We start from the raw sequence: 25974 nt of genomic DNA on the forward strand, positions 1-25974 counted from the left end.
TTAGGGTGGTCGTATAACAACATTTATTTATTTACTTACTTCATTTATTCCCAGCCTTTCTCCCCAGGGGGGACCCCATTCCACCTTACATCATTCTTCTGTTCTCCATTTTGTCTTGTTGCAGTGCCATGAGGAGCCACAATGGGCAGAATTCCCTGGTCAGTACAGATCTAGCACTTCTTTCTTGACCATCCAGTGTCTTTATCAGCCTCCCCAGCACCACTTTCCTCACCCTCCCATTGAATACAGCTCCTCCTGACCCTCAGAACTATGGAATCTCTTCACAGTCCCTGCTCCACTTATCCAGTTTCTTGCCTCAGTTCCTCTCTCTGGTGCTTTTTCTCCCTCAAGCCACCTATCTCCAACCCCTCTTTTAAGGTTCCTCCATCTTATCCAGGTTCCTCATTCCATTTCCTACTCGTCACCTGTCCTTCAGCCTCTTCTCTGGGCTGTCTGCTTTTCAGCTTCCCTCTGTCCTGGCACTTCCTCTCTCAGCTTGCCCCCTGTGTGAAGGCCAGCCAAGCTGACAACTCTTCCTTCCCTCACAAAAGCTGAACTGCAAACACATCCGTCCTCTGAACATTCTGTGTTGCCATTTCAGCTCATCCAAAAGGCAAGAGGCTTCACCACTATAAGCATGATACAGTAGAGAGGGTGCAGAACCATTGCCCCCTCCTGCGTAGCTGCAGTACCATGTGCATGTGGTCACCAATCCCACGGGACCTTAGTACTCTTTCTTACTTCACCAGAGTGGTATGAGTTGGAACCACAAGGATGTGGCAGTCTGGGAATCTGCCTTAGCTCATCACAGTGCCTTCTTACTTAGGGTCCCTTTACATAAGTCAGTTAAAATGAGCTGACTGGAATCCCTGAACTCATTTTCACCTTTTGATTTGTTAAAGTGTTTATGGCATGAATCATAGGCTGAAGTATAGCACTAGCATCTTTTGGAACAATTAGGGGCTTTTGACTCTCTTTTCCTTCATTCCAGGGTTAAGTTAAAGTAAACGATAACAGGATTGTTATCCATGATAGGTGCCTATGACCGTGGTCTGTACCTGATGGCTCCAGACCCTAATGTGGGTCAATATGGAAGCAAATATGGCTGTTCAAAAAAAAAGCAAATGAAACCTTATGATGGACAGGAATGATGCTAATGGAATGGCAAGAAAGGTTTTTCGGGGACCACAGAGCTTCTTAGAGATGCTTTACAGACATGGGAAGTGATAGAGGTGAACAGTTGCCAGGAATCCAAGTGCAAACCATGCACAGATTTATGTCAGTGTGCTAAAACAATCATGCAAGGTGATCCCTTTATCAGATGCACGAAGTGTTGTGTTCATTTGACCGATCTATATGCACACAGTACAGCAAACAGAAGGACATGGCAGTGGTGGGAATTACTACCAAGAGTGGCCAGAAGACCCATTTCCCAGGTGTATTTACTTTACACTTTTGGAGATTTTAGGTATGGCTAAGTCCATACCCATATTGGACAGGAGTACACTTGCTAGTTCAGCCACCATTTCATCTGCAAAACATGACTTAAGTGAACTGTCATGCACGTTATACACATTTTACGAATTCTGGCCATAACAAGTGGCCATCTTTGCCCTCACTGTGTCTTCTGGCATACCTGGAGGGCAAAGTAATAGAACCCTCTGGAATCGATTTTATAAAATCTCCATCCTGACCACCCCTCCAGATCTCTGTTCCATATGATGTTTGTGACAAAGATATCTCTTGATAGATACATCTATCAGATTTCTGATATTTAACATAGATGACAGTTCCCACAGTACGTGCTCGAAAAGGAATGGCAAATGCAATTTTTGCTTTGTCTCGCATTCCCTCATTGATTCCCCTCCCGCCCTTCCTGCCTTCTGTTTTAATTATTGTTTTTGTATATGCATTGGTTTATGATGTGTTTTTATCATTTGGAGCCATGGAGAGGTAGAATTGATGAAGTTTTTAGACGACCTCAATAGCATCCACCCGAACATACAATTTGCCATGGAAAAAGAAATTGAGTTTAAACTCCCATTTCTAGATATCATGGTCATCCGCAAGGCTAACCTTCAATTAGGTCACAAGGTGTACAGAAAACCAACTCACACGGATCATTATTTACACAAAAACTCCAATCACCACCCTCGGCAAAAAAGAGGCATAAAACATTAGTAGACCGTGCAAGATGGATATGTGAACTGCACTTTCTCAACGATGAACTAAATCATCTAAACTTCAAGCAAATGGGTACTCCAAGAATGAAATCAGAAGAGCGATTAAACCAAAGGTAAAACAAACAACTGAGGAAAAACAGTCTCCCACAGGAAAAGTGTTTTTGCCATTTATCAAAGGAATCACTGATCAGATGGGAAAAATTATGAAAAAACACAACCTACAAACAGTATTCAGACTACGGATGTGTGTTTGGTTCGTCTGAACCGAATGCACCCCTGAAAATGGCCCATTCAGGCCACTTTTGGGCTCCTGTAGGCTGATTCAGATATTCTGATCTGAATCGGCTTGCCACCAAATTGCCGAATCGGCCCCATAACTTTTTTCCCACCATAGAGAACAATGGAGGGGATGGGGCAACCTGTTTGGGGGCCCATAGAATTGGACCCCCTGGTCCAATGTTCTTGAAACTTGGTGGGTATCTTGGGGAGAGGCTCCAGCAGCTACCCTGCAAGTTTGGAGCCTCTCCCTCAAACCCCTTCTCTCCTCCAGCCCCCAGAATATACCCTATGTTTTCGCCATTGACTTCAATGGCCCATAGGATATAATGGGGCCGAAAGTGACATTCGGCTGACCAAGACTCCCCAATCAGCTCTGCTGCCGAAATTGACATGCGGGAGTCTTTCTGCCAGCCTAAATTGATTCTGCCCGATTCGGCCGAATCCAAATTGGGCTGGGTTTTTTGTTTGTTTGTTTGTTTTTTTGCACACACCTAATTCAGACCCACCAGAAAAATATAACAGATGCTACGATTGGCAAAAGACAGAAGAGATCTCCTCACTTCTGCAGGAGTATACTGTATACCCTGCAGTTGTGGACAGGTTTACATCGGGACCACACAATATAGCATCCAGACAAAAATATAAGAACATGAAAGACACTGCAAACTTGACCAACCTGAAAAATCAGCAGTGGCTGAACATAGCCTAACTTCAAACAGGACACAGTATCTTATTTTAAGAAACGGAAATGCTGGACAACACATCCAATTACCATGTCAGCTATAAATTACCTGCCTGCCATATTTCTTCTAACATTGACACAGAGAGTACTCCATCTTTCTGTGTTATACCTTTGAGGATGCCAGTCAAAGCTGCTGGCAAAACGTCAGGTCCTTCAATGCCAAGACCACAGCCATACAGCCTGGAAAATCTACAACAACTAATGAACTCCAGTCGTGAAAGCCTTCGACAACATATTGTTTTTCTTTTGTTTTAATGGTTTTTAAGATGTGTTTTCATTATGCATGTTTTTTTGTTTGCTGCCTCAATAGGGCTGATAAGGGCAGAAATGGAAGTGATAATTGTTCGTAAATAAAAAGATAAAATCTTTAATCAGTCAACTTAGCAGCCATACTTTTTCTTCTAGATTTAGTTGCATGTGTTTTTAGACTATTATTTGGCCTTCCTGTGTAGTTCTCTGTTATCTATGGAATTTTTTGAATTTTTTGTAAATGTGTATACCAGTGCAGCAACCACTTTTAACTTTAAAAGGGGTAAATTCTCTGATATGAGGGGACATGTGAGGAAGAAACTGAAAGGAAAAGGGTCAAAACCATTGGGGAAGCTTGGAGACTATTTAAAACTACAATCCTAGAAGCTCAGAAAAAATATATACCGCAGGTTAGGAAAAGCACAGATAAGCGTAGAAAAAAGCCTGCATGGTTAACAAACAAAGTAATGGAAGCTGTAAAAGGTAAGAAGGATTCCTTTAAGCAGTGGAAAGCTAGTCTCAGTGAGGTTGATAAAAGGGAACACAGGCTGTGGCAAATAAAATGCAAGTCTGTGATCAGGCAGGCAAAAAGGGAATATGAGGAGCATATTGCAAAAAAACCCCATAAAGACCAACAATAAAACTTTCTTCAAATACATTAGAAGCAGGAAACCAGCCAGGGAGGCAGTGGGGCCCTTGGATGACCAAGGGGTAAAAGGAGTACTGAAGGATGATAGGGAAATGGCTGAGAAGCTAAATGCATTTTTTGCCTCGCCTCTGTCTTCACTGTGGAAGCTAAGAAGTACTTGCCCATTCCAGAACCGCTGATTTCGGGAGGGGTGTTGAAAGACCTGAGTCAGATTGAGGCGACAAGAGAGGAGGTCCTATGACTGATAGACAACTTAAAAACTAATAAATCACCAGGCCCGGATGGCATACATCCAAGAGTTCTGAAAGAACTCAAATGTGAACTTGTGGATCTCCTGACAAAAATATATAATCTTTCTTTAAAATCTGCCTTTATTCCTGGGGACTGGAAGGTAGCTAATGTCACTCCCATCTTTAAAAAGGGTTCCAAAGGAGATCTGGGAAATTACAGGCCAGTCAGTCTGACATCCATACAGGGTAAGTTGGTAGGAACTATTATTAAGGAAAGAATTAGTAGGCACATTGATGAACAAAAACTATTGAGGAAGACTCAGCATGGGTTCTGTAAGGAAAGATCCTGTCTCACTAACCTGTTAGTGTTCTTTGAAGGGGTGTACAAACATGTGGACAAGGGGATCCTATAGATGTTGTTTACCTTGACTTCCAGAAAGCTTTTGATAAAGTTCCTCATTAAAGACTCCTAAGTAAGCTCAGTAGTCATGGGATAAAAGGACAAGTCATTTTGTGGATCAAAAACTGGTTAATTAATAGGAAACAGAGAGTGAGTATAAATGGGCAATTTTCTCAGTGGAGGGTGGTAAGCAGTGGGATACCACAGGGATCAATACTGGGTCCGATGTTTTTAACTTGTTCATTAATGATTTGGAGTTGGGACTGCAATGTTCCCTCTAAGCTACGGAGTCTTGTGAGCAAAAATTCTACTTTGTGAGCTACTGGCATTAAAGTTGTGAGCGAGCGATTTGACTACTGCATCAATTAGTTTGCTCCAGAGCTATCTTTCCTGAGCTAAGACAAAAATGTGTGAGCTGGAGGCTAAAAAACGGTGAGCTAGCTCACACTAACTCGGCTTAGAGGGAACACTGGTTGGGGGTAAGCAGTGAAGTGGCTAAATTTGCAGATGACATGAAGTTGTTCAGGGTGGTGAGAAGCAGGGAGGATTATGAGGCACTCCAAAGGGATCTGTTGAGGATGGGCGAGTGGGCTTCAACGTGGCAAATGGGGTTAATGTGGCCATGTGCAAAATGATGCATATTGGAGCCAAAAATCCTAACTATAAATACACGTTGATGGGATCCAAACTGGCAGAGACTGACCAAGAGAGAGAGAGAGAGAGAGATATCTTGGGAGTCGTACTAGATAACTCAATGAAAATGTCAAGACAGTATGCAACTGCAGTAAAAAAGGCCAATGCTATGCTGGAAATTATTAGGAAGGGAATTGAAAACAAATCAGCCAGTATCATAATGCCCCTGTATAAATCAATGGTGCAACCTCATTTGAAGTACTGTGTACAGTTCTGGTCACCACACCTCAAAAATGATATTATAGCATTGGAAAAAGTGCAGAAAAGGGTAACTAGAATGATAAAAGGGTTGGAACACTTTCCCTATGAAGAAAGGTTAAAACACTTGGGGCTCTTTAGCTTGGAGAAACAACGACTGAGGGGTGACATGATCGAGGTTTATAAGATTATGCATGGGATAGAGCAGGTAGAGAAAGAAGTACTTTTCTCCCTTTCTCACAATACAAGAACTCGTGGGCACTCATTGAAATTGCTGAGCAGTACTTCTTAACCCAAAGAGTGATTAACACATGGAATTCACTGCCACAGGAGGTGGTGGTGGCTACAAGCATGGACGGCTTCAAGAGGGAATTAGATAAACATATGGAGCAGAGGTCCATCAGTGGCTATTAGCCACAAGGTATAGATAGGAACTCTCAGTCTGGGACAAGTGATGCACTGTATTCTTGGTGCTTGGGGGGGGCAACAGTGGGAGGGCTTCTAGTGTCCTGGCCTCACTGCTGGACCTCCTGATGGCACCTGGTATTTTTGGCCACTGTGTGACAGTGTTGGACTGGATGGGCCATTGGCTTGATCCAACATTGGCTTCTCTTATGTTCTTATGTAGCATTTAAAGCATGTTTTCATGATATAAAATTTTGGGAGGTTTATTTTGATTTGGTTTGGGGTGTGTGTGCCTTTGATGAGATGTAGCAACCTGTTCTTCCTTAACATTTTTGGATCTGTTACCAAATATGTCCTCTTCCTATTGTAATGGTGAACATTTGTTTAAAAGAGTGCAGGATGGATCTGCAGAGAGATCCAAAGGATTGATGGGGGAGAAGATCAGCAGTTGTTTCCTTTTGCTTCTGGCTCAGGGGATCTGCAAACTGTAGCTGTAGAGCCCAGTATAGCTCCCTATGAGCCCAACGCTGCTCTTTAAAAAAAGAAAACAAAATATTTTAAGTTATGGTATATTGGAGGGATGGGGGGGGGGATACTAAAATAACCAGTATGTGAAGGCAGTGGCAGGAAAATATTTTGATGGGACTCCAGGGCTTCTTAGAGATGCTGCACACAGAAAGGTAAATGATAGAGGCTAACAGTTGTCAGGCATCCATGTGCAAACCATGTGCAGGTTTATGCAAATGCATTAAAACAATCCTGGGTATATTTATTATGTATTATAAGACCTTGCTAATAAAGGACTTGCAGCAACGTGCTAGGGATGCAGAAAATGTGAATTATCGACATGTCAGTTATGTGAAGCTTTATGGCTTTGGTTATACAAAATGGACTTTCTTACACTGGCCATTTCTTTATCCTGTTCTGAGTTTTGACAGAGTTTGGCTCTTTAATCATAAAGGGATGCATTCCACTGCTCGGAGGGGAAGGAAAGTCTTATACATTTGAAGTTGTCAAAGCAGTGTTTACTTTGAATATTTTGTGCATTCTGTTGGATGACCATGGAAGTCCAAGACCATCTGACAAGGTCGAATGCTGGTAACATAAGCAGCGAGGTAGAGCATTACCTCCCCAATGTTCACTGGTGCGAAGTCTCCTTAGGGATTTCTGCATGAGTGATGGCTGGCATGGCATAGTGGTTGGAGTATCAGGCTAGGATCTGAGACCAGAAGCTTTTCACGTGACCCTGGGCCTTGTCATAATCGCTCAGCCAAACCTACCTCACAAGGTTATTGACATGAGGATAAGGTGGAGGAGGGGAGAATAATGTGAAAAGCCATTTTGGATCCCAGTCAGCGAGAAAAACAGGATATAAATAAAAATTAAGCACCATCTTCCCCAATGCTTAGTCTGCACAGTTTGGGGGGATTTTTCATCGAGACCCTGAGAAGCTCTAGATAGCAAAGGGTTTTGTACATTGAAATGCATACAGAAATCTAAATGTACACCTTGCATTGCCTGCATCTCTGCTTCTCTTAACTTCAAGCTTATCCCAAGTCTTTTATGTTGCATCATTATCTTTTCGGTGTTGGTAGAACCATTTAAATAAATGCAGATTGTGCTGTGTTATGGTGTCTGGTTTGTGCTCTAGTCCACAGTTTGTTGGCTTGAGAAACCAGCAGCGGTTTGCATTCTTCTACAAGCCTTTCTATATTTAAAGCAAGAGCAGCTGCTGTCGTGTATTGAGGAATGGCTAGTTTCACACTTGAAAAAGAGGGACTGTGAATAAAATAGAATCAAGAAGAAAAGACATTCAGGCTTGTGTCTGGATCTCCTTGTTGAGGGCAGAGAGCCTCAAGGGACACTTAAGAAAGAGTCTATGACGATGACACAAGAGTTAGTTTAGAACAGTTTCTGGGGTGAAAGGATAAATTAACCTGCACCCTGCCTTTAAAACCAGCAGTTTTGTGTTCTCTTGTGTTATGGATGGGTGATTTCTGTTGTAATTTGGCCCCAGTCACACGGGCCGGATAACGAAGGGGGGGGGAGGCGTGGCTAATTGCTCTGGTGCAATTAGAGCCGCCAGAACGTGATCCAATGCATCGGCGGCAAACCACGGGTCCTGTCCTCCCTGGCTGCGCATTAGTGAGGGGCCGGCGCAATCACACCGCAGGAGTCCGGAGGCAGCCCGTGGCAAACAGTTTGCCACTACATACGAGGTACTGTTTTTTTAATTGCGCTTTTTCAGCGATATGCCATGGGTTGGCCACGGGTGCACTCGACTTGCCAGATGTTGTGGTGTGATCGCGCCCCGATAATCCGCCCACCACCCGTGGCTCTCCCGCAGCAAATTCGCCATGTGATCAGGACCTTTGATTATTTTCTTTGAAGAACAAACAGTTGATGAGAGAATGTAGATGAAGGGCTTGTAAAGAGATGGAAAATAGGGCTTTCATTTTTTTTATGAGGTGTTTGTGTGTGTGTGTCTGGTATCTTGGTGTCCCTTGGCGGCTTCTCTGTTTTAGATGAACAGTTTTAATGTTCATTTCCCATTCTGACTTTCTACCTTGTAACTTTGACTCTTCTTAGATGTTTTAGATTAAATATCTTTTTGTTTAAAAAATCAGCTGATAAAGCAGGCTCTGAATCACAGATATTTTGGTGGCAATGGTTTTTAGTTTTCAAGGCACCGTAAGACTCTGTTTTGGTTGTAGCAGTTGACCATGGCTACTTCTCTGAATTTTTTAAAGCTTCAAACCCTAGTATTTATGCCTGAATTTCTGATGTGTGGCTGGAAAGGGGCCCCCATTTAAATTTTTTATTTGTTTAGTGAAATGCACCTGAATTAAAAACTGTGTGAATGCTGCTTTAGTGAAGGGAATCGTTGGGAACATTAAGGGGTGTAACTCTGTTCATATCATTCAAATCTATACCCAACCATTAAAAAATAAAAAGAATATGAGAGGGCTTCAAGCCTCTCCAGATCAATAAAGTGATCTGGAAGGAGCACAGGTACCACAACCAGGTTATGGGGTATGTCACTTTGCACAGCCTGCGAAATATTTCACTTCTGTTGTTGAAGAATTGCAGGTTCTGCAGCATTTTCTTAAACTGGGAAATCCAACTGTTGTCTGCTTTTTTAGAAAAGCAAAATACAATTCTGTTTAAAAACAAAATATGGGTTTAGTTTAATTGGTCACATAGAAAAAAGATATTCTGCGTCAACCTGTCTCTTCTGCCTAATAAATACCATTCTTTCCAGCCATTCCAAGAGCCATAAATTACTCAAACCTGCCCATGAGGCCATTCACCTCTTCAGGAGTCCTGTCCCCTGTTAATCAATAAATGGCCCTTTGCTTTCCTTATCAAACGACAGCCAGATGGTCCAATTAAATCATTGCAACAGTGGTGGAGAATTAGCTGAGTTTATGCTGCTGATAATCCTTTGCCATCTGCTCTGCCAGGACCTTCCCACCTGTTGCCACCCCAGCCCCTGAGGTCACGACCTTCTGAAATGCTGGCCAGATGGTCACCAGAGCCGTTTTATTTCCCAGATGGAATCAGTTTTAGCTTCTTTCTTTCTTTTTGCCGTCAAGCTGTAGTGGGCTTATGGGGACCCTGTAGGGTTTTGAAGGCAAGAACCATTCGGATGTGGTTTGCCATGGCCTGTCTCTTCATAGTGACCCTGGACCTCCTCAGTGTTCTCCCATCAGGACATTGCCCAGGGCTGGAACCGCTTAGTTGATAAGATCGCACTACCCTGGACTATCCAGATCAGGGATAGTTTTAGCTGTTCTCCTTAAAAGTGGACAGAGCTACCTTATGCCAAAGAGTTAAAAAAAAAACCCTAGGTCTTCAGGAAAGATGCTCCACATAAGCGCTGTCTGTAGAAGAGCCCCAAAGGATTATGGGGTTTGCTGTGTGGAGCAGTGGACAAGGTTTCTGGGAACTGGGCATGAGTGAGAACATATCTAGGAGGAGTCCCAGATAGTCTTCCAAGAAACATCCATTCCAAGGCACTGTGTTATGTGCTGCAACTCAGTGGTAATATTTTATGCACAGTCAAAGAGCTGGGTTTGAGTCCAGTTAGCACCTTAAAGACCAACAGGATTTCATGGATGTTTCTTGGAAGACTATCTGGGACTCCTCCTAGATATGTTCTCACTCATGCCCAGTTCCCAGAAACCTTGTCCACTGCTCCACACAGCAAACCCCATAATCCTTTGGGGCTCTTCTACAGACAGCGCTTATATGGAGCATCTTTCCTGAAGACCTAGTTTTTTGAAACTCTTTGGCATACTGCAGACCAACAGAGCTACCCATCTGAAGCTGCACACAGTCAAATATGTGATATGAATTGTTAAAGTCTGCAGATGAACGGCTTCATAGGAATACACAAACTCCCTGGCCTGTCTAGCTTAGGACTTGCCCCAACTGGCTCTCAGGACTCTGATGGAGATAAGGTAAAGTAAAGGTAAAGGTTCCCTTGCTCGAAAGCCATTCGAATCCGACTCTAGGGTTGCGGTGCTCATCTCCATTTCAAAGCCGAAGAGCCAGCGCTGTCTGAAGACATTTCCGTGGCCATGTGGCTGGCATGACTAAACACCAAGGCGTACAGAACGCTGTTACCTTCCCACTGAATTTCTTGCTTTTGAACTGCTAGGTTGGCAGGAGCTGAAACTAGAGACGGGAGCTCGCTCTGTCATGCGGCACACTCGGGTCTCGAACTGCTGAACTACTGACCTTCCACAGCCTGCAGTTCAGCATCTTAACCACTAGAGCCACCGCACTTGCCAGCCTCCAAATGGGGCCTATAGTTTCCCCATAATTACAGCTGATCTCCAGACTACAGAGATCAGTTCCCCTGGAGAAAACAGCCACTTTGGAGCATGAACTCTATGCCATATACCCGCGGCTTCTCGAGGCTCAACCACCAAATCACCAGTCATTTCCCAACCCAAAACTGGTAAGCTAAGATGGAGAGGATCCATAACTTAGTGGCAGAGGGGAAAAATACCTTGGGACGAGTGAGCAACTTATCTAAACGAAAAGGCTTGTAAACTTTGTCAAAATAAACCCAGTGTTACTGACTCTCAGCCTACTCAAAATTTAGGGCTTTCCTTTGGCCTAAAAGAAAATGGACCCAGAGACAAATTCTCGGTGACAAAGATCCCCCACCCCATGCATCACTGTCTTTCTCTGGTGTTGTCCAACGGGTGACAGCCTGACAGTTCCCTCTCGTGCTTTGTCCCAAGTCACCTATGCATGCCCTCTTTGAAAAGTTCTTTATCTCCGCAGTAGCCCAAATCGTTCAAATTATCAAGGCTATCCCCTATCAGCAGCTGAGCGTGCCTCCAGCTGGGCAGGACAGGGGAAGGCGTGTGGCACCCTGTTGATGTTGGACCGAAACAATGTGAGGTAAAGTCCAGCTTACAACAAATAAGCGTTTAAACATTAGCTGGCTGGACTACTGCAAAGGTAGTGGCAGGCTAGTCTGTTTTGGGGCTCGAGGCATCTCCATGACAGGCTGCTTACAAATGGATGCCTGTCTTGGGAGGATGGCTGATAGCGTTGCCTGAAAGAAACACAAGCTGTTATCTTTAGCCAGCTTCAGATTTAGTTGGGTGATATCAACTCATTGGCAAGCAGTGCCAGCATATCACAAAGGAAGCCTTTTCTGTTGCTGCCGGAAAAGGGACGGTAGTTTTGGCTTAATTCTCATTTTTGATAGGTGATACAAGTGCTGTTTTATATTACACAGGTCACAGGTCAGGTCTGGGTTCTGTACCATTTGTCACAGGCAGACATGTGTTGAGGGGTTCTCTTCAGTTCCTTGGGGGGCCGTTCAGATTGTGACTGTCTCACATGTGGGAAAGGACTTCAGCCATTCCTCCCACACCATTTTCCTGTAGGCTGTAGTGGAAGTCTCCTGAGGAGGGCTGGAAGCATCAGGTGGAAGAACTGAGGTATAGCATGCCCTTAAGTCATTAGTACATTGACATTTCAGAGTAAAGGACAGAGTTAAGGAACCAGCAATTTAAGTACACACACACAGCCCAGTTTTAAAAATACCAAATTGATCTTAGGCCCCAGTCACACAGAGATTTTGCCATGTGAAAGGCATGAATGTCGGGCGGATTTTCGGGGTGTGATCACACCGCAACATCTGGGAAGCGTAGCGCACCCATGGCCAACCCATGGCGTCCCGCCAAAGATGCGGAGTTAAAAAGTACCAAGGAAAGTGCACTAGTATCCGGAAAACGTGCGGCACAGGCAGGCATCTGATTGCGGGAGTGCTAGTATCCCGTGGCATCCGGCGCCCATCCACATCCCGTCGCAAATCGGATTTTTTCCGTAAGCGCATGTGCACAAACACAAAACTGAAAGCAGTGCTGCTCTGCGGAACTGTTTGTGCGCACAAACGCGAAACGCTTGTGTGATCGAGCCGTGCCGCTTCTTTGCCACGCTGCAGCATCACCGTGTGATTGCCAGCTAACAGCCTAAGCATGGAGACTTGGGGGACCGTGTGATCGGGTTACCACACTTTATTTTGCTACGGGGTGAATAGCTATGCCTCCCCCCACATTATCTGGCCCGTGTGACCGGGGCCTTAATTCCTTTTCTCACATCCCTTTAATACCAGATACTGAGAATAAACTGGGGGAGGGGGAGCCTTTATGCCCAGTTTGGGGGCTTTCCAGAGGGTATTAAACATATGGCCCACAGGCTGTTTTCCGGCCCGTGAGCAACTGGTCATTACCTGTATTGCCAGATGGCAGGGGCTGTACATTATATCCCTGTATCCTGTCCCAGTGCTGACATGTAACGGGCGGTGAAAGCCAGGAGGGTAGGCATCAGGGAGATACCGGAAGGAAATCCTGTAAGAGTGTTAGTGTTATAAGCATGTTTTTATTTTGAGTAAAAAATAATATTGTTAATTGAGTCTTCCTGTGACCTTACATTCTGGGAATGAGAACTTCCTGGTGATCCCCAGCCCGAGAGAGATATGGCTGAACTCAACTAGAGCCAGGGCTTTTTCTCCCGCCTGGTGGAACTATCTGCTGGGGAATATCCATGCCCTGCGGGATTTACTACACTTCCACAGGGCGTGCAAGGCAGAGATGTTCCACCAGGCATTTGGCTGAGGACAGCGATGGGACAGTATAAAATCTGGCACTCTCTCTCACACACCCCACCCTCCGCAACACACACCCCCCCCCCCCCCCGGTGGCCTGTAGAAAATCTCTCTTCTGCCATCTTGGGAAGTATATTGTTTGATTTGCTGATATGTTATAGGTATTTTAATGTTGGTTTTAACTTGAATTATTGATTGTACTTGCTCTGTTGTAAGCTGCCCTGAGCCCTGCTTGCAGGGAAGGGCGGCCTAATAAATTTAATAAATGAATAGGTAGATAAATAAATAAAATGTATGTCTCTGGTACCTGGCAATATGGTCTGACCCCACAAAGTGACATTTATGTCAGATCCGGCCCTCGTTAACAAATGAGTTCAACACTTCTGATCTAACGGGCCACTCTTGGAATGCTGGGGCTCTTTCTAACTACTGTGTTGGCTGCACGAAATTAAAGCGGGCAATATGCCAGATGTAGCAGATGGAACTGAGTTTCTTTGACAGACATCACTGCATAATGGTTAGACTCGGATCTGGGAGACCTGGGTTCAAATCCCCTCACTGCCATTGAAGCGCGCAGATTGATCTTGGGGTGGCCAAGTCCCTCTCAGCTTAACCTGCAGGGCTGTTGTGAAGATAAATGGAGGAAGGGAGAATGCTGTAAGAGGGATATAAATAGCTGAATTGTTTATTTATATCCTACCTTTCTCCCCAGTGGGGGAACCCAAAGCAGTTTACCTCATTCTTCTCTCCTCTGTTTTATCCTCACAACAACCCTTTGAGGTAGGTTAGGCTGAGAGGATGTGAGTGGCCCACCCAGCAAGCTTCCATGGTAGAGTGTGGATTCGAACCTGGGTTTCCTAGATCCTAATTTGACATTTTAACCACTACACCACACAGGCTAATTCTGAGGGGGAAGCAACATTTGAATGCCAACACACAACTCTTGAGGAGATAGCAAGAGATAAATATGTGTGGCTAACCTCCGTCCTTTTTTTTCTTCCTGAACAGTATTCAGGTTTTCAACAAACGGCAGACAAGTGCTTCATTTGTGGACACCTTATAATGGAAATGGTAAGACAGTGGGGCTCCTACGGTGTAGAATATACGGGGGCTGAATTCTTTTGTGCATGCTGACCTGCATAACGTTGCTCTCTGTTGCGGTGCATTCCCCTTCACCTTCTAATTTCCTCCCTGAAATCCCAGTTCTTTCACAAGATATAAAACAGGGCTTTTTTGGTTGGACGGCTGTTAATCTGAAAAGTGCTATAAGTGAGTTCTGAGGCACACTGGAACTGTTTTGTCCAGTAGATGCTGTCTGATGAAACATTCTCTCTTTACTGCCATGCAAAATGGTCCTGGAGAGGATTTTCTTTTACCTGTTAATGTATTTCTTGTCTGAAAGCAGCTGCTCTTTGGTACCAACAGTGATGTAGAAAGGTTTTCATGGTCCCGGTCACACGGAAAATTTGCCTCGGGAGAGGCACGACTGCCGGGCAGATTAAACAGGCGCGATCATACAGAAACATCTGGGAAGCGTCGCCTGCCTGTCCATAGCTTACCACCGAAAATCCGGAGTTAAAAAGTACCACCCATGAGCTACTAGCAAACAGTTTGCCATGGGCCGCAGACAGACTGTCTCCGTCTGATCGCCCCAGCGCTCTCCTTTTGCCCCGTTGAAGCGCTGCAAGAAACACACACCGACGAAAACAATGCGGTTTGCCACCGTCGTGTATATCGCGTTGCAGTGGCTCAAATTGCGACGGCGCTAATAGCCATGCCTCCTTCCCGCGTTATCTGGCCCGTGTGACCGGTGCTCATGACAAACAAAGGAACAGCAGAGAGGAGGATGTGGGTGGGCAGGTTTAACAGTGCTGACCCTAAGCAGGGTTACACCCTAGTAAGCCCATCGACTTTCATAGACATAACTCTGCTTACGTTGGCACTGTAAGCCTGCTTCTGTCTGGATTTTGAAAGTCTCTGACAAATCCATTGTAAGCTGGTTTTTCCCAAAGGAAGGAGGGCAGTGCAGGCCCTTATGAGATTTCAGAGAAACTGCTTCTCTCCCCCCTCCCCCACATAAATGTTCAGGATCTAGAGCATCCTAATCTTCTTCCATTTTTCCTTGCTGAAAAGGATTGTGGGAGGATTTTGTGTACTAACTGCACTCAGAAGACAGACACAGCAGTAGCCTGAGAGGCTGAATGACAAATCGTCTTCCTCTCCCAGCTGACGCTGTTCCTCTGGGCCTTGCAGCCCACCAGTGAGGGGGTGGCAGTGCAGCTTTAGGTCCCCACCCACAGGCTGAGATCCATCCATTTAACAATCCCCCCCCCAGTATCTTACAAGTTTCCATTTTAAAAATTACTGACTATGTAAGGAATAGTACTCATGAGGGAGAAAAAACATCCCATGGATCCTATGATTGTCTGGCTCTGTTTTCAGATCCTGCAGGCTCTTGGGAAGTCATACCATCCGGGCTGTTTCCGCTGTGTGGTGTGCAACGAATGTCTGGATGGTGTTCCTTTTACTGTAGATGTGGAGAATAATATTTACTGTGTCAAAGACTATCACACGTGAGTATGCGAAGCATTTTTGTCTTGCATTGGGGGAGGAGAGAGAAAAACATTTTTTCTGTGTGAGTCGAGGAGGGGCTGGTTTGTTCTTGTCAGGCCACACTTAAGAGCAAGGTAGTATCCATTCTTTAGGTGGTTTAATTATGACTAGAATGGGGCACCAGTATTCACTTACCCAACATGTCTCTACCCTACCTTTCTTCCATTGTGGAATTCAAGGCGGTGTAGATGAGGTTCCCAGCTGGTCCTCCATCACACCAGTGACAAGACCCAGACTGGCTTAGAACCATCTACAGTATTCTTCATGTATCTGAAACTATATACTTCTGAGGCTCTCAGGAGATGCTCTTATATGCTACTCCAAAACTATACAAGGGGCCTATCACAACTGATGTATCCAGCAAGCCCCTGTTTGCCCGACTGCAGGGTGCACATGTGTTGGATACGGCCAGGGGTCATTTCGTAGAAAAAGAGGTGCAGGAGCTCATTAGCATAACTTATTTGCATATGCCACCCCCCCGACATCACCGGAAGTGTGTCAGAAGGCAACACCCACCGCTCAAGGTCCACGGGACTGTTTTGGATTGCTAGCTATTGGTGGGGGGGAACGTGCAGATCTGTCCTCACAGAGGAGGGAGAGATTGTACCTGAATAAAACTTGGTCTCAAAGGTGCCACTGGACTGTTTTGGACCAGGGGGCCGGAGGGGGGCTCTGTAACTTACCTGGCTGCTTCTTGCTCTGACTGAGGGCTGCTGGGAGCAGGGGGTGGGGCTTGTTGCATGTGCCCGCCCCCTGGGCTCTTTACGGCCGGAGCTCTCCGCTCCTATGCGCTCCTGCAGGAAATGACTCCTGGATACAGCTAAATCTCAGTTTCCCCAGCGAAGTAAATAAAGGCTTCTTGGGGCTGCTCTGGGTCAGGGACACAGTGTGGAGTGAGGAGGCCTGAGCCTCTTCTCCCTGCGTGCTGTGGTCCTTATCCAAATTTGGTCCCTGCATACCTGAGAAGTATGGAGCTCCCAGATCATTTCTCAGGGGTGTCTCTGAGCAAAACACGATCCGTTGTTATGCTGTCCTAAAGAGGGCTCAAACCAGTCTCTTGCTTGTTCTGCCTCCCCAGTAAAAGGGGCTTATCAGGCTTCTGATAGGTTATTCTGTATGATGACTGGCAGACAATATTCAGCCTGATGGGTCATGGAGGTCTGTGTTCTGGGGGGCAGTGAGGTAGGCAAGTGGTGGGTGTGGTTGAGTCTGGGGCTGAGCTCAGGCTTCCAGGGGCAGCGCTTGATCCGCTGGGCCTTCAGTACTTCTTTGGCATTTAGAATGGCAGCCCCACCTCTAAAGGCTGAGAAACATTGCTTGGTTTCTCTGGGAGCCAGTTTGGTGTAGTGGTTGACAATGTTTCCTCTAAGCTGTGGAGTCTTGTGAGCAGATATTCTATTTTGTGAGCTACTGGCATTAAAGTTGTGAGCATTGGCTTCTGCATAAATTAGTTTGCTTTACAACCATCTTTCCTGAGCTAAGACAAAATTGTGTGAGCCAGAGGTGAAAAAACTGTGAGCTAGCTCACACTGACTCATCTTAGAGGGAACACTGGGTTAAGTGCGCGGACTCTAATCTGGGAGAACCAGGTTTGATTCCCCACTCCTCCACTTGCACCTGCTGATGTGACCTTGGGTCAGTTCCAAGCTCTGGCACAGCTGTCCTTAAAAAAGCAGTTTCTGTCAAGAGCTCTCTCAGCCCCGCCTACCTCACAGGGTGTCTCTTGTGGGGAGGGGAAGGGAAAGGAGTTTGTAAGTCGCTCTGGGACACCTTTGGGTAGTGAAGGGCGGGGTATAAATCCAATCTCTTCTTCTCTTGTCCTGAGGCTAATTTATGTGGGATTTATTCATAAGGGAAAGGATGCCTTCTAAACAAGATGTTGGGAGATGTCAGAATTTGTGCTAAGCATGTTAAGCAATATTGCAATGAACCAACTTGTATACTAAACTTGTAATAATAGGTTAATAAGCCTTACCTTAGCTAACTCGATCGTGACATGTATTACCTTTCCCTTCCCCAAATCCAATAGATGAAACAGTTTAGAATAGTAGTTTCCTTCCCCCATCAAGTAGTTTTTATGTATTAGTTTGTCCTTTTCCCATTTCCCATAGTTAGAGTGTTAGGGTTTTAGTATCCCTCCCCTTTCCAAATTTCAGTTGTAGTTTTTGTAGTTGATAGAAAATGCAAATAAAAAATCCCCTTCGGGGGGCACACAAAAAAAAAGATGTTGGGAGATGTCACACTGGCTACCTTCAGGCCATCTCCTGTATTACAGTTTTTAAAAATTAGCTGTTATTAAAGTGCTGGCTTATGACAAAAGTCTCCCTTAACAAAAGGTGTCCTATTTCTCTTTTTTCATCCTAGGGTTTTTGCGCCGAAGTGTGCTTCCTGTAACCAGCCAATATTACCAGCACAGGTATGGTACTCCAAGGCCTTTGTTCCGTTCATAATTCAGAGAAGATGCTCATGTATTCCTGAGCCCTTATTCCAGAGTAACACACAAACACACTTATATACAGAGAGAGAGAGAGAGAGAGAGAGCAGATTCTGTAGGTGTTGTTTCAGGAATACATAGGAGTAAGCAGCAAGTTGCTTGCAGCCAAAATACATTTAAGGCTGCGATCCAACATATGACCTACCAAATCCATTGAGTTCTGAGTCAGTGTCCCAAGGTTTGTTCTGTAAGTGCTGCCATGTGTACTACTTCTGTGAAGCTCTGTGAAGCAACAAAATTATGTTGCCCTGATCCTATGAAATCTGAATAAACCTGGCAATGTCTGGGTGTGTGTTAATTTGGTTAGGCTTGAGCTCTGTGCATCACCCGCAGGAGTGATAACAGGTTGTTTGAGGCAGTTATGCTGTGCCATAAAGGGAAAGGAAGGAGGGGGCTCACATGGCCACGGTGGGGGAAAGCAGGACTGCAAAGAAATAGGGCCCCGCAAAGAAGAAAAATCACATCACTAGGAGACCATTAATTTCATTTGCTGCCTTCCAGTCTGATAGCAGCAGCCACGAGGAGGACTAGAAGCCTGCTGTTTTTTTAAAAAATGAAAGCCGGGGTATTCAGGAATTTACTATATACCGTGTAGTTGGAAACATCAGTGTAAAGTTTTGGGTCCATGTGACATGGTTGTTTTTGGACTGTTGCCTTGCATCTGCTTGCCTGTGAAGAAATGTCTCACGGGCAATAGGTTGATTGACCACTGTATGAACCACCCACATCCAGTTGACAGATTCTCCACAAGCAAGTCGCCTTGAGGACCGATGTCCAGATTTTTATACCTATACCTTTTTATACTGGTCCACTCTGAGGAGTCACTTTAGGACCTCTCTGCGCATCAGTGAGTCTGTGGGCTGGAGTGCCCACCCTGCGTCCTTTGCAACAGTCAGACGTAATTGCATGTTCTTCTCAGTTCCCACCAGAGTTTTGAACAGGGCGTTAATGAAACGTTGGCCCCACAAGCAGGCATTAGCCACCTTCCTCTGTAACGATACTGAACTGGTTCCAATTGAGCAAAAAAAAAAAAAATCTCCCAAATCCATGTCTCCAAACTAAAACTGGGTTGCAAAACGTTGTCCACTGTGTGTTTGTTTAAATGTGGTTGTGTGGACTAGAAGAATGAACTGGGGGTTTTTTTGGGTGGGCAGTGCCAGTGGTTCTGTTGCCAAGTCTTTCTCAGCAGAAGAGTTTAGTGCCCCAGAGTTCCCTGGCCTCTGCTGATCTTTGTAGTTTGACTCCTCTGCAGTCGTGCTGCTCGTAACGGAGCCAGCAGGGCAGGATGGGACAGGACCCACCGTGCAGCAGGGAAACAAGCTGTCGGTGCCAATTGCTTGCAGTTGCACAACCAAGGCTCCACCAACAGGTAGCATGTGGTCACTTGCAGCAGAAGGATAATGGCGCTTTCACACATGCTGAATAAAGCAGTTTCAATCCACTTCAGTGACCGTTTGCAAGTAGATTTTGCCATTTCACAAAGTAAGATGCCGTTGCAAAAGTGCATTGAAAGTGCATTATTTAGTGTGGGTGAAAGTGTCCCATGTGTGTTTATGCTGTCCCTGGGCATATTCTCAGCTGTTGCACCCAGTCTCTTGGAAAGGTCTCTGGCACAAGGCCTCATAATTAGAACAATGCTGGGTCAGTGGGAATATTTGAACTGCACACAACCCCCCCCCCCAAATGGCATGTAGTTAGGGTTACCAGCTCTGGGTTGGGAAATACCTGGAAATTTTGAGGTTGGAGCCTGAGGAAGGCAAAGTTTGGGGAGGGACCTCAGTGGGGTACAATGCCATAGAGTCCCCCTTCCAAAGCGGCCATTGTCTCCAGGTGAACTGATCTCTGTCACCAGGAGATCTCCAGCCACCCCCTGGAGACTGTATAAATATGAAGACACTCCGTGAATGAATTACAAACAAAAGCAGAAAACTTGTATGATACAATTCAAACAATTGAGTCTTTTTTTTAAAGAACCCATATATATATATATATATTAGAGCTAGGATCCAAAAGTACTTAATACAAAGGGAGAATACAATTAGAGTCCACAATTCCTTTGTATAAAAAACTTCAGGAGTACAATAGTTCCACGTCTTATGTGAGTACAGCTGTACACGGCTGGCTTCACTGCCGTGTTCACATTTCGCTTCTTAAGATAGCTGGTACTCTTTAGCTGTGAACTGAAAATTATGTTTCCATGTCATATTTACTATATTACAGCATATTCACTATATCCCCAGTTGTCAGCACATACATACTCACTGAAATAGAGTTTCAACAATTCTCCTTCACTAGTTTTCCATTTGCTCCTCTGATAAGTTCTCTTTCTGCCAATTAGGCTTCTGCAATAGTGTTGGTGATTAACACACAACATATGCCATTAAGTATGTACTGACAATCTGGAGTCACAATATTCTGATACAACTTACATCAGTACATAATATCCTATTTTATATTTTTATATTTCTAAGAATGAAGTTTCTAATAAACTGGCGGGTAAACCAAAGGAAGGAAAACTGAACTGAGATAACCTACTTATTTACAGAATTTTATAAGAAACAACTTAAATCAAAATCAGTATTTAAACCATTAGGGATCAAGGTGTTTAATTTAAAGATCCACCTGTGTTCCTGACGAAGTAATTCCTTCATAGCCAATGGGCGTTTTGAGTCTGCAGCAAAGACATCTAAACTGATCTTTGTGGTTTTGAGAGACAAAATGCTCTGTGAGTGGAGGCTGGCAACAATATGTGTAGCCCTAAGCACACAACCCCTCCACGTGTTCAGCCTATGTGAGGAGCAAGGTCAAAAATGTGCCAGCCCCACCTCTGCACAGTCTCTGGTTCATTGCACATAGCCAGCAGCACATGGAGATAGTGTGTGATCATCTGTGTGATTAGGGACATTTGGAAAGCAGTGTTCCTGATCATGGAGGGGAAGGTACATGTGCATCATTCTTCATGCACAGACACAGTGTTGATGAGCTGGCAATTTGGGGAGAGTTGGTGGGGCAGCACCAGCATGCTCATACCTGCTTTCCCTCTCTGTGCATTGATTGAATGTGCGGAAAGGCGGTGTGCTGTGCTTGGGGCTAGAGTGTGTTCTTCAAGTCTACAGAATGGGCTTTTCTGAAAGGTCATTTCCCCCTTTGTGCCCTGCTTCTGGCAAGTACGGTTACTCACCCTTTTGGCAAAAGAATGGAATGAAAGAGGTGATGATGCATCCCCTGGAACCAGTCTCCCAAGATCTCCCGGAAGCATAGAATGTGCAAAAGATTGTGCAAAACAGGGCTCCATCGGTTCAGGCTGAGGTGGGGGGAGAAAAGACATACCATTGCCAAATCTTCCAACCTCACTTGCTCTCTACCCCAAACCAGGGTTCTGAAGAGACCATCCGGGTGGTGTCGATGGACAGAGATTACCATGTCGAATGTTATCACTGCGAGGTAAGCTTTAGAGCTTCTTAGCAGCATTCCTGTGCCCAGGAAGTCACTGCCTTCTCTTGCTGACTCAGGATGACCTTTCCCCAGGGTTGAACCACAGGCAGTGCTGTGGTCTTAGCCTTGGCTTCTCCCACGGTGAAGGAGACCAAAAGCATCTATGGGCCCGAGAAGGGTCAGCCCACTCGTCACCTTTGGCCATGGCAATCAAAGAGTTGCCTCTTGGAACATATGCATGGTGAAGGGTCACTCGAGGAATCACATTCTTTGCTTTTGGAACTATATGCCGCCTTTCTGCCACAACGGAGTGTTCAAAGTGGCTCATACTAGCTGCCCCTGCGCTTCTCATGTTTTGTCCTGCAAGGAGCTCAGGCCACCACGCCTGGTTCCTTCCCTTCTATTTATCCTCAAAACAATCTTGCAAGGTAGGTTAAGGCTAAGAAATAGTGACTGTCACACAGCAGGCTTCATGGTACAGTGAGGATTTGAACCCAGTCCCAGCTACAGCTAAGGTGTGTGTGTTTGTGGGATCGCAAACCCTGCTGTGCACTGCATTGGTCAGGCCATACCTGGAGTATTGTGTGCCGTTCTGGAGCCCTCACTTCAAAAAGGATGTGGACAGAATATGGCGGGTGAAGAGGAGAGCGACGAAGATGATCGGGGGCCTGGTGACCAAGCCCTACAAGGAAAGGGTGAGGGCCTTGGGGATGTTCAGTCTGGAGAAGAGTTGAGGGGGGACAGGATTGTTCTCTTTAAGTATTTGAAGGGCTGTCACTTGGAGGAGCGCAGGGAGCTGTTCCTGTTGGCTACAGAGGACAGTACTCGCAATAATGGGTAAAAATTAAGGGTGGGAAGGTAGTGGCTGGATATTAGGAAAAACTTTTTTACAGCAAGAGTTGTGCAACAGTGGAGTCAGCTGCCTAGGGAGGTGGTGAGCTCCCCCTCATTGGCAGTCTTTAAGGAGCGGCTGGACAAACCCTTGTCAGGAGGTTGCACTAGATGGCCTGTATGGCCCCTTCCAACTCTGTGATTCTATGATTCTATCTTGTTTTTCTTAGGTTTGTGGGCTGCAGCTCAACGACGAAGAAGGCCGCCGATGCTATCCTTTGGAGGGACACCTGCTGTGCCACACCTGCCACATCAGGCGCCTCGGCCTGAAAGTGCCGCCTCCCCCGCCTCCTCCTGGGTACCCGATGCACATCACGGAACTCTGAGAGCCCTGCGCATCGGGATGCAGCTGTAGGGGAGGAGCTCCACAGACAGACAACTTTTTCTTCTCCTTTTATTTTTTTAAAAAAGACAAAGCAGACCAATTATTTATTGCCTCGAAGACTGAGAAGAGGAGAGGGCCTGCCTGAGGCCACTGCATGCGTGCAGGCCTGGGGATGTGTCTTCTGTTCCATTTGCCTAAACAATTCCTCTTCAGACTCTGGGTACTTGAAAAGTGAAAGATGCACCGCTCAGATGTGAATGTAAAACATTTTTGAATGCTGCGGTACAAAAAAGGGGCCCCCTTGACCTTGAGACATTGGTAGTGTGTGTCCCCCACAAAAGCATCTTTACACCTTCTAGCAGTGCTGCAGGAAAGACAAGACGAGTGCAGGGGCAGGAGTTGTTTTGCAGATTGCTCTGAGGCATTAAAAATCTATCCTTGCTGTTGGGGAGGCCCAGAGGCTCTCGCTGGAAGACATGTCACTCTGTTCATAACGGCTTTCTGATGCAAACATGGTTTTAAAAGAAGGGAAGATATTCTGTACTATCTGCCTACATGGTTTTATTTCCCTGTGCTCCCGTGCCTTTCCGGCAAGAGAGATGTGGAATACTTTTTGTATAGGAAGCATGGTACAGAAAAGGCTGTGAAGTGTCTCTTTTCAGGCTTCCTACATACAAGAGTTATGTCAGAGGAATTCTAGGATGCATGGGATCCCCACCCCCCACCCCCAATACACACGCTGAGGAAGAGAGCAGAAGTTCTGGTGTCATGGTGGGGGTGGCAGATGACCAAAGCTGCCAAGCCACGTAGGGCATCACTGGTGATTTACCAATGCTTTAAACTGGCTGTAGCGATGGGTGCATTTGCTCATAACAGCACAGATTAAGGGTACGGGAATTTTTCCAAGCCCTGCCTGGGAGCTGAGATGTTGCAGTGTGATGCTCAGTTGCTGTTTGCCACACTGGTACTTAATAGGCGGCAAAGGAAGGGTGTCTCAAGGTAAGATAGTCCGTTGCAGCTTTGCCTGGTGCTGTTTGTAGTGGCAGCTGTCTGGCCGTCACTGCGCCCTCCACAGCAGTAGGTGATTGGCCACTTGTTCCCCACACAATTGTCATAGTCTGATATTTTTGGCACGGCACTTAAGTAGAACAAAACTCAAGTCCAATAGACCAACCGAATTCTCCAGGGCATAAGCTCTGCTTTGTCAGAAGCCAAGAGAATGTAGTTCTATCAGCCCTTCTGTCCAGGTTGGAAGTTGGGAGGGCTGTTGCAAAACCAGGGCCAGCTGGAACCAGGATGTAGCGATGCAATGCAAAACTTAATCAGCTTGATTAGAGCTGGGGGATTTGCGTAGAGGTGGGAAGTGCAGAAAATTAGCTCCTCAAAAGACTGAGTTGAAATTAAATCAAAAGAGTTTTCAGCTAAACATTAGGAAGAACTTCCTGACAGAGCGGCTCCTTAGTGGAACGGGCTTCCTCGGGAGGTTGTGGGCTCTCATTTTGAGGTTTTCAAACAGGCTAGATGGCCATCTGCGAGCAATGCTGATTCTGTGAACTTAGGCAGATCACGAATAGGGAGGGCAGGAAGCGTTGCATCAGTGCTTCGTTCTCGTGGCCCTTTCTTACAAGCCCAGGGAAATGCTGAAACCCACTTTCGGGTCAGGAAGCAATTTTTCTCCAGGCCAGTTTAGCCAGGGATCCTTGGGTGGGGGGAGTTGTCATCTTCTCGGCATGGACCAGGGGTCACTGTGTGTGTGTTGGGGGGAGGTATTTGTGAATTTCCTGCATTGTGCTGGGAGTTGGACTAGATAACACTGGAGATCCCTCCCAACTCTATGATTCTGCGATTCCTGCAATGAGATAAGAAGCTAAATAGGGTTAGTACTTTGATGGGAGATCACCAAGGTAGGCTGTGCAGAAGAAGGCAATGGCAAACCACCTCTGCTTCTCACTTGCTTTGGAAGCCCCTTGTTGGGTCACCATGATGGCACATATGTACGTATGTTAGGAGATAAGAAACCTAAATCCCTATTCAGCTGGGGTGTGTGTGTGTGTGTGTGTCTGTTGTCCTGAACTTGCTAAGCTCTACTTCAGCAGTCTTTTCCATTGTACCTCTCCGTCTTGACTCCAACTGGCCCTTCCTGGCCTTTCACACCATCTAACCTGGACAGAAGGTTGAAGAAAGCTGTGACTCACAAAAGCTTACCCCGTGGGAAATGCTGTTGGTCTTTAAGGAGCTGCTGGACTTGAATTTTATTCTACTGTTGCAAACTGATACGGATACCCACCTGACACTTAACATGATTTCATCTTTTCATCCCTTTCCAACTAATCACTTTAGAAACCCTTCTGCATATGTAAACCTCCCCTTCTTTTGCTGTTGTGCTACGTTTATAGGGTTGGATCCAGATTTTTCACTCACTGTCACTCAATTCCCTTTCATATTTCAACCCTCCCAGCCCATGTGACTTTTGTCCATGTGATTCCCAGCATAGTCTTTTTGAGTGACCAGAGAGGACTGCTCTTTCCTATTTTCACCAGCAAGAAAAGCCAGTTGGATCCAACCCATATCGTTTTACCCTTAATGAGCAGCAGATTTGTGTTGTGGTTTGAGTTGCATGCATGCTTTCCCCCCCAAAGGTATTTTTGAGCTGGTTCTGTAGGGGATCCTGACGTGCCCCCAGCCTAGCCCCTAAGAAGCCTTTGGCTTGAAGCTGAATTAATAACACTGAACTCCATTGCACTTTTTTGCACAGCTGCTCTGATCGTACGATTTCATAACATTAGGAAAACAAGGTGCCTCTTCACAAGCACAGAGCCATTTTCTAGTGGACTTTCAGCAGTTGCACCTTCAAGTCATCAAAAAACTGTCTCCAGCATCTGGCAAGAGAGAAGCTCATTTGGTGCCATTTTGTAACAGAAGGAGTGGGGTAGCCCTGGAAAGCAGAGTCAGACGGGTGGATGGTTAAATTTGCTAAAAGTGTGTCCCCTTTCCACTGGTTCATCAGCCTGGCATGCCGTTTTTTGCCAAATTCAGCCTCCTGTTCTCTGCTC

General features: G+C 45.6%; 1 protein-coding gene across 1 annotated transcript in view; it reads left to right on the forward strand.

Annotated features, from left to right (window-relative positions):
- Positions 1-23307, forward strand: part of WTIP (Wilms tumor 1 interacting protein) — an 85421-nt gene extending 62114 nt beyond the window's left edge. Inside the window, exons 4-8 of the mRNA XM_015411089.1 lie at positions 14172-14234; positions 15606-15736; positions 18141-18192; positions 21646-21714; positions 22767-23307. Of these exons, the coding sequence (XP_015266575.1) occupies positions 14172-14234; positions 15606-15736; positions 18141-18192; positions 21646-21714; positions 22767-22922 (471 nt within the window). The 3' untranslated portion in view covers positions 22923-23307. The remainder of the gene's footprint in view (positions 1-14171; positions 14235-15605; positions 15737-18140; positions 18193-21645; positions 21715-22766) is intronic.
- Positions 23308-25974: the final 2667 nt, after the last annotated feature.

Source organism: Gekko japonicus, unplaced genomic scaffold (genome assembly GCF_001447785.1).
Source record: "Gekko japonicus isolate JY-2015 unplaced genomic scaffold, Gekko_japonicus_V1.1 scaffold711, whole genome shotgun sequence".
NCBI lineage: Eukaryota > Metazoa > Chordata > Lepidosauria > Squamata > Gekkonidae > Gekko > Gekko japonicus.